The sequence below is a fragment of the Trypanosoma conorhini genome (genome assembly GCF_003719485.1).
Source record: "Trypanosoma conorhini strain 025E chromosome Unknown Tco_14.4_contig_00781, whole genome shotgun sequence".
Taxonomy (NCBI): domain Eukaryota; phylum Euglenozoa; class Kinetoplastea; order Trypanosomatida; family Trypanosomatidae; genus Trypanosoma; species Trypanosoma conorhini.
The window spans coordinates 624-7,481 of NW_021704870.1; the positions used below are offsets into that span (position 1 = coordinate 624).

The following is a 6,858-nucleotide window of genomic DNA, read 5'->3' on the forward strand; positions in this document are numbered from 1 at the left end:
GCGTTGGCTGAGTCTGCGGGGCTCTATGCGCGTGAAAGAGAGAGTTGTGTATGCCCCGTAGGCGTCAGCACGAATACGCCCGCCAACATCGCCCCGCACTTCTGCTTGTGGCGCCCAGCCCCCAGCGCCTCCATGCCCCGTGGGGCATTCCCCCGCAGCAAAGTAGGGCACAGGCAGCAACACCACGTCTGTTTTTACTTTGGGGTTTTACGCGGGGACACGCCCACTCCGGCAGAAACCGAGTGTGTGAAAAGAAAAAAGGTTGCTTTTATGGGCAACAAAAACACGCTCTGATACACACTTACATTAGAGACATTATTGAGGGTAAAACAACGTGGAAAACAGGAAAAAAAACACACACATCGTCACTCCCCCAGATCAAACAAAGAAGCTCAAACCTCCACAGGGCGCTGAGGCGCCAGCGGATTTACCGGAGCCGCGATAGCCGCGCCGCGACCCAAGATGTCCAGAATGACCTCGGGACTACCAGCAATGCTGTTATGGACGGATATAATCTTGGTGGCGAGCGACAGCATCGCCTTTTGCCGCTGTGCCACATCCTTTGGCTTCTTCTCCATTTTCCCCTTCAAGGTCCGCTCCCATAGCGCCTGCATCAGATCCATAAGCACGGGGCTTGCCATGACTGCGAGACAATTTTGGACTTGTTGCTGACGGAGTGCCTGTAACGGGGTCATGCGAGATTCGCCAACGCTCAGAATGGCGGCCCGCAGCTGCGACATTAGCGATACATGCCGTCGAAGCGTGAGAAATCTCGGCGGCAAGTTGGCACGCACCGGGAGCGACTTCGGCTGGACCTCTTTCACCACAATCGAAATGGAAGTGGCGGGTGCCGCATCTTTCTTTTTTTTACAAAAACACCAAAAACCTTTTGCGGGACCCACGAGTTTTGGCACCGGGGCGGGTGGGGCAACGTCGGAGAGAAGACTACCCCTGGCAACGGCGAGTTTGCCGCTTTTTGCGTTACTGCAGGCCACCAACACGTGACCCGCACACCACGTAACCGTCTCACCGCCGCCCTCTTCCACGTCGTAGCATGCCTCAATGCAAATTGTATCGGCCACTTTGCCCGCAAACAAGACACGTTGACTTGCATCGTAGGAGAAGGTCCACTTAAACCCATCCTTCTTGCTGCTCTTTGTCGACACAGCGGGAATGCTGACGGCCGGCATCCACGCACCGCTAGACACCATCCGCGCACTCACAAGACAGTAGCAACGTGCCCCCGCAGGCGTCGAGGCGTCCAGCCGAAGTTTTTTAAGGCCCACTTCGCAGTACACGTCGCTGGAATTCATCGGCGCCGTCACTTCAAAACCGCCTCCGTCAGAGGCAGGACGGGGCGCCCAATCGACACGTCGACGCAGCTGCTCTATTGCTGTCCCAGCAGCAGCCGTCTGGCGTTCAGGAAGCACGTCGCACAAAATGGCTTCGTCGCCGTTCATCAAATACTGTTCCTGCAGATGTTGGTGCGCAGACAATCGTTTCAGCTGCCTCACGGGGTTAAGCACCGACACCAAGGCGTTTTCTATCAAAATGGACTTCTCCCCTGAGTCACCCTCGGACGTCGCGGGTAGGAGCGCGGCGAGTAACGGGGTGTACAGGACCACGGACAACGGCTGATCCCACAAAACGCATGCCTCCACTGCAAAGCAAACGTGAATGAGTGCCTCAAGGTGAACAAGTATACTCTTAGCGGCCTCGGATGATGCAATCCTTTTAATGACCCTTCGATTTCCCACGTAGATTGAACCCTTGCGATTATCCCAATACAACTTTGCACCACCGGTACGAAATGCACTGTTGCACACATCTACAACCTCCTCATTTATATTTGTCTCGAGGGGTGGTGGCTCCTCACCCTCGACGGTGGCGCTGGGGGGACCAGGGAGCGGCATCCGCTGAATAACGCAGAGCAAGGGTGTACGCCCTTTCGGCGAAGAGACGCATAAGCTCAGTGTAACATTCCCCAGATCTTGGTAGGCGATGCCGCAACGGCCAAGCAGTTCCAGTGCCACATTCAGGGACACCTCACCAGACCGAAATTTATCATGCGCTACAAACATGGAGGTAATGCGTCGGAGAAGAGATTTGTGTGCGTACGCATCCACCATTGCCAGTGCGGCATTACGGTGCATTGGAATAACACACCCCTTTAATGCAACAGCGCGTTCCTCCGCGGTTTCCACACCAACAGCCTTTAATGCAAACTTTAAGCTCTTCTTGATGAGATGCTGGTACGGAACATCCATGACGGCTTGGCTGCTGCCGCCCTCCGCCTGTGGGCTCTCACCACTCTTGTCCTCCTTCGTCGTTGGGTTACGCTTTGCGCATTTTGACTTTTCACCATCCCGCTTTGTTGCCGTCGCGGCTGATGCGGCTGCCTTCTTCTCTGCCTCTCTTCGCAAAGAGTCTCTCTGAATTTCCATCAGTCGCTCAAGGAAATGCAAAAGTGTGTCGTTTGCCGAGCCACGGGGCACCAGACAAGCAGGCGGCAAAACACGGAACCGCGGCGCATCCTCCGGTGGCGTAGTTAGCATAACCACCTCACGAGTCTGCGTTAGTGGCATTGACTGCGGCACATCAATCGGCCCAGCCCCCTCACCAAGGATCTCTCTTCCCGGTGAAGATGTCGACGCTGAATCCGAATGCTCAATTTCGCTAGATTTTCTCAACGAGCCACTTGTACCACTGCCAGTTATTAGAGAAGTCGTTGACTCTGTGGTCTCTGTTGCTTCACTCAGAGTCAAATACTGAGACGGCGCACGCACCTTCGTGGGTTTCATTCGCAAGGACCCATGGGAGCCACTTTTTCCTTCTTGTGTGGTACTTACAGTCAATTTCGTTTCATCTTCCTCCAGCTCTGTGGTGGACGCGGAGGCGTGTCGCTGCGTAGAAGAAGTTTCTTCTGTTTCCTCGCCCGTGTAGGAATACGAATAACTCTGGGATGCAACGCTTCCAACGCCTTTCCGTAGGTTTCTCGCGCTGCTCCTCTCCGTTACCGTGGAGGATCCCGTGATGCCTTCTGAGTCTCTTGTCACGCCTGACGTCGTTGCCCCTGACGTGGTGGTCCCAGCGGTGGAGTAGCTGTAGCTGTCCTTGCTCCCCGTCGCACCTGAATAGGAGTAGCTGTCGGTGTAGGATCCCGACGCCGAACCGCTGTAGGAGGAAGTACGGGTTCTGGACTCTGCGTCCCCTCCATCTCCCGTTGAGCGACTTCCCGAGTATGTGTAGGACGAGGGTGATTCATCTGGCCTCACAGCCTCATTCTTCGCCCAGCGTTCGTCTCTCCTTGCTCCATCTTTGCCCCTCTTGGTGGACTCCGTGCTATAGCTGTAGCTGCTGCTAGAACCAGAATAACTGCCACTACTGCTTACGTCGTCTTCCTCCCCACTGTAGCTGTAGCTATAACTATACCCCTCACTGTCGCCATGGCTGTCAGATGAGGCAGTTGCAGTGTTGGTTGCTTTTCCTCGTGCAGCCCCAGCAGAGCGCGATAGAGCGGCCTGCGCCATCGCAGGCTGCCGTGGTGTTTGCGGCACGCGTGGTGGTAAATCCGGGCGCGCCAGAAGCCGTTTTTGCCCGGTCTGCGGCACGGCCTCTGCCGCCGTCTCCGTTTCCGTAGTGGACTCTGTTCCGGTGTAGCTGTAGCTGCCGCTGTAGGAGTCATCGGTGCGCGATGACGTCGACACACTTGTCTCGGCGGGGGCTGAGGGGCGTGGCACAAGAAAAGCCCCCGGCAACTGCGGCCGTGGCTGCGGCTGTTTCCACATGCACTCCGGCCTTGAAATTCCCAACCTCGTCCTCTATGGCTGCGTGTATGCACACGTAAAGGCGGGTGATGCTCCCCAGCCCGCAAAAAAAAAAAAACGCCGCGAGGAGGGCGCGAGAGGATCAGCGAGGGAAGACGGCCAGGGACGCACTCCCCGCCCTTCCCCTGCCTCTTCCGGCCACACTCCCACTCCCCCCTCGAGGTTGGGCGAGTGTCCGGGCCGCGCTCTATATCAGTGAGCGGACAGGTGCCTTCCTGTCTGCTGCGTCTATGTGCGCTGCAGGTGCGCAAGGGCGGGAGTAATCCTTGCGGTGAAACCGGGCGAAACCGATAGAGCAAGAAAAGGAAAAAAACAAAGAAGCTGCGGCGTGTTAATTCACAGTGATGCACAGACACGTAGAAGATATATGTATGTATATATATATATATTTTCACCCTGCCGATGACTAAATGGGGCGACGCCACTGTTGTTGTATCTTATCTTTCTTCTCCACCCCCTTCTTTTTTTTTTTACTCCATCCAATTTCTTCCTTCTTGGACCTAAATGATTCCCTTTCACAAGAAGTAATATGGTTCTCAACGCAGTCCCATTTCTTTTCCTATTCTTATCACCACAGCCCCTGTTATATATATACGTATATATGTATATATATATAGACATACATATGTATATGTATTTGTCTCATTGGTCTCATGCATGCATGCCATCATCTTCTCTGGCGGCCCCACGATGCACAAAGTAAGGTAAATAGGCAACGTAACATAATAAACAAATATATATCAAAAAGGAGACCCTAAGTGAATGCACACCCGGGCCATTTCATTATCACAAAAAAAAACAAGTAAATTGGCGTATGCGTATCAGCATACATGTATGTATGTCCACATTACACCTGCACATATCGAGTCCATATGTGTTCTTTTGGCATACTTCATCGTTTTTTCTTGTCCTTTTTTTCTTTTTGCTTGCCAGTTATTCATGGACTGTACTACTTGTCTCCATCCGTTTGCTGGTGGCACACTGTCAGGGCTTTTGAATGCCTCAGCACGCGTGTGCAGACGGCGTGTTTCGCGTCTTCCCTCCGCCTGTGATGTGCGACGACACACGCCGGGGGGGGGGGGAGAGAGAGAGACGGAGAAAGCGTGGGCCCGGCACCCCCGCGCGGCGGCGCAGGCGTGCGGAGAGGGAGGGAGAGTGGGAGAAGACCACTCGGAAACAAAGTTTCAAGAAGTAACAACAATAACAACAACAACAACAACAAAAAAGAGATTATCAACACTGGCACATACACGGGAAGAATTACTTGTGGGCCAAAAGCACAAAACAACATACACGCAAAAGCACCGTCAACGAGAAAAGCACGACGGATCAAAAGGAAAAAAACACACACAGTGCCGAATTCAGGAATAATTAACCACAGCAAGCAGAATCTGTCACAAGGACAACCCAAGAAAGGGAAGAGGACGGGCACTCACTTTTCAGACATATATGCATACACATGTTTATATAGGCTGCCTCTGCGTGTGTATGCAGAGAGCTACAAGAGTCATTCCCCATCTTGTTTTTTGTTCTGTGTTTTCTTTTTGGGTCCTGGCGTCCTTCGGCATTGCATCCTGTGTTACCTAGGGCGGGGTGAAGCAAGGCCGCAAACTCCCAACGAGGGTTCGCAGAACAAGCATATTGCGTATGCTGGCAAGCAAAAAACATCATCCACGGAGCTTGCGCCGTGTCCATTTCGCCCGCCGCCGCCCCTGCCTCGTCCTGCGTCGGCCGACCCCACACACTGCGCTGCTTCCCCGCAACCCCCCGCCCACGCCGGCGCGTAGCGGCCAGCCACGCACGCACGGCACCTCCCCCCCCCCACCGGAGGCGGGCAAAAAACACCCAACCACCCCGACACACCACGGTGATGGAAAAACAAAACAAGAAACCAATGAGGGGCGGCACCCAAAGTAAAAAACAAAAAAAAACAAAAAAACAACAACAGCCAAAAAATCATTCACTCGGGACGGAAAAGAAACAACAGAATACATCAAATCAATAAACCGTGTTGTCGAGGAAAATGTACCGCAAAATCCCCATGGAAGCAGCTTAAAAAAAGAAGGAAAACAAAAAAGTTGGGAATGAGAAACACGCAAATGCCGTAAAAGACCCCCAGCAGTAAAAAATGCGCCTTGCTGAGCAATGATACCTATTATCGTAAACACCAGGAAACAAGAAGAAGAAGAAGTGGCAAAAGGGAAAAACAAAAAGGGACACACGCGCCGCGTCTGACTCGCACAGATACGTCCCTTCCCGTGCGCCGCCCCACAGAGAATGGCGCGCCAAAGCGCATACGTACGTATATATGTTTACCGGGCGATGCCCCCCTCCCCGCCGCCGCCGCCCACGACAGCGAACGACACGGGTGGGGCAGAACGGAAGGGAGGCGGACGCAAGAAGAGAAGACAAAAAACACAACGACAGTGGCCGCTTCTCCCGTGGACACGGCATTTTTCTAGGCAAGCCACGTGGAGGAGGCAGCCACCATGTGCACACACTCCTCCTTCACAGCCCACCGCAGCACACACCCCCCACGCGCCCAGCACCTTCAATTTTTTTTTCACCCTTTTACCGTAACCAATTTTTTTTCGCCCTCTTGCGTCCTTTTCTTCATGCAGCATGAGGGAAAAGCCACAACGTGCCAACCACGGCATTTGCGTATACCCTCCGTTCAGCGACGCACTTCTGTCACGGCGTATCCAAATTCCAGTGACGCGCCTCTTCCACTTTCCTCTGGAAAGTGCTGGTGCCGCCGTTGCGCGTGTCCTCTCCCCGCAATTTTACTTTCAGAACCTATTTTTTTTCTTTTTTTTCTTTGCTTTCTCTTTCCTTTACTCCTACGCACTTCACTATTGTTACGAACCTTTTTTTTTTGTCCTTGCCTACGCCGTTCTTGTTCTTTTGTTTTGTTCTTCCTTGTCGCTGATGTGCCGTCCCACTTGGGTTTGACCCCCCCAGTACATTAACCTCCCCATTTTCTTTTGTCGGTTACGTGGGGCGGGAAGCGGCCCCCTCCCTTCCCCCTTTT

At 53.4% G+C, this 6,858-nt stretch overlaps 1 protein-coding gene across 1 annotated transcript, besides 5 other annotated features; it reads right to left on the reverse strand.

Moving 5' to 3' along the window:
• Nucleotides 1–392: 392 nt before the first annotated feature.
• On the reverse strand, nt 393–3,788 carry Tco025E_08436 (uncharacterized protein; the record flags this gene model as incomplete). Its single annotated transcript, XM_029375285.1, has 1 exon — nt 393–3,788. The coding sequence occupies one exon, from the start codon at nt 3,786–3,788 to the stop codon at nt 393–395; it is 3,396 nt and encodes a 1,131-aa protein (XP_029224610.1).
• Nucleotides 3,789–4,190: 402 nt separating this feature from the next.
• Nucleotides 4,191–4,216: a microsatellite.
• Nucleotides 4,217–4,411: 195 nt separating this feature from the next.
• Nucleotides 4,412–4,464: a microsatellite.
• A 556-nt stretch (nt 4,465–5,020) lies between these two features.
• Nucleotides 5,021–5,052: a microsatellite.
• Nucleotides 5,053–5,742: 690 nt separating this feature from the next.
• Nucleotides 5,743–5,783: a sequence feature (A-rich).
• An 843-nt stretch (nt 5,784–6,626) lies between these two features.
• Nucleotides 6,627–6,666: a microsatellite.
• The last annotated feature ends 192 nt before the right edge of the window (nt 6,667–6,858 follow it).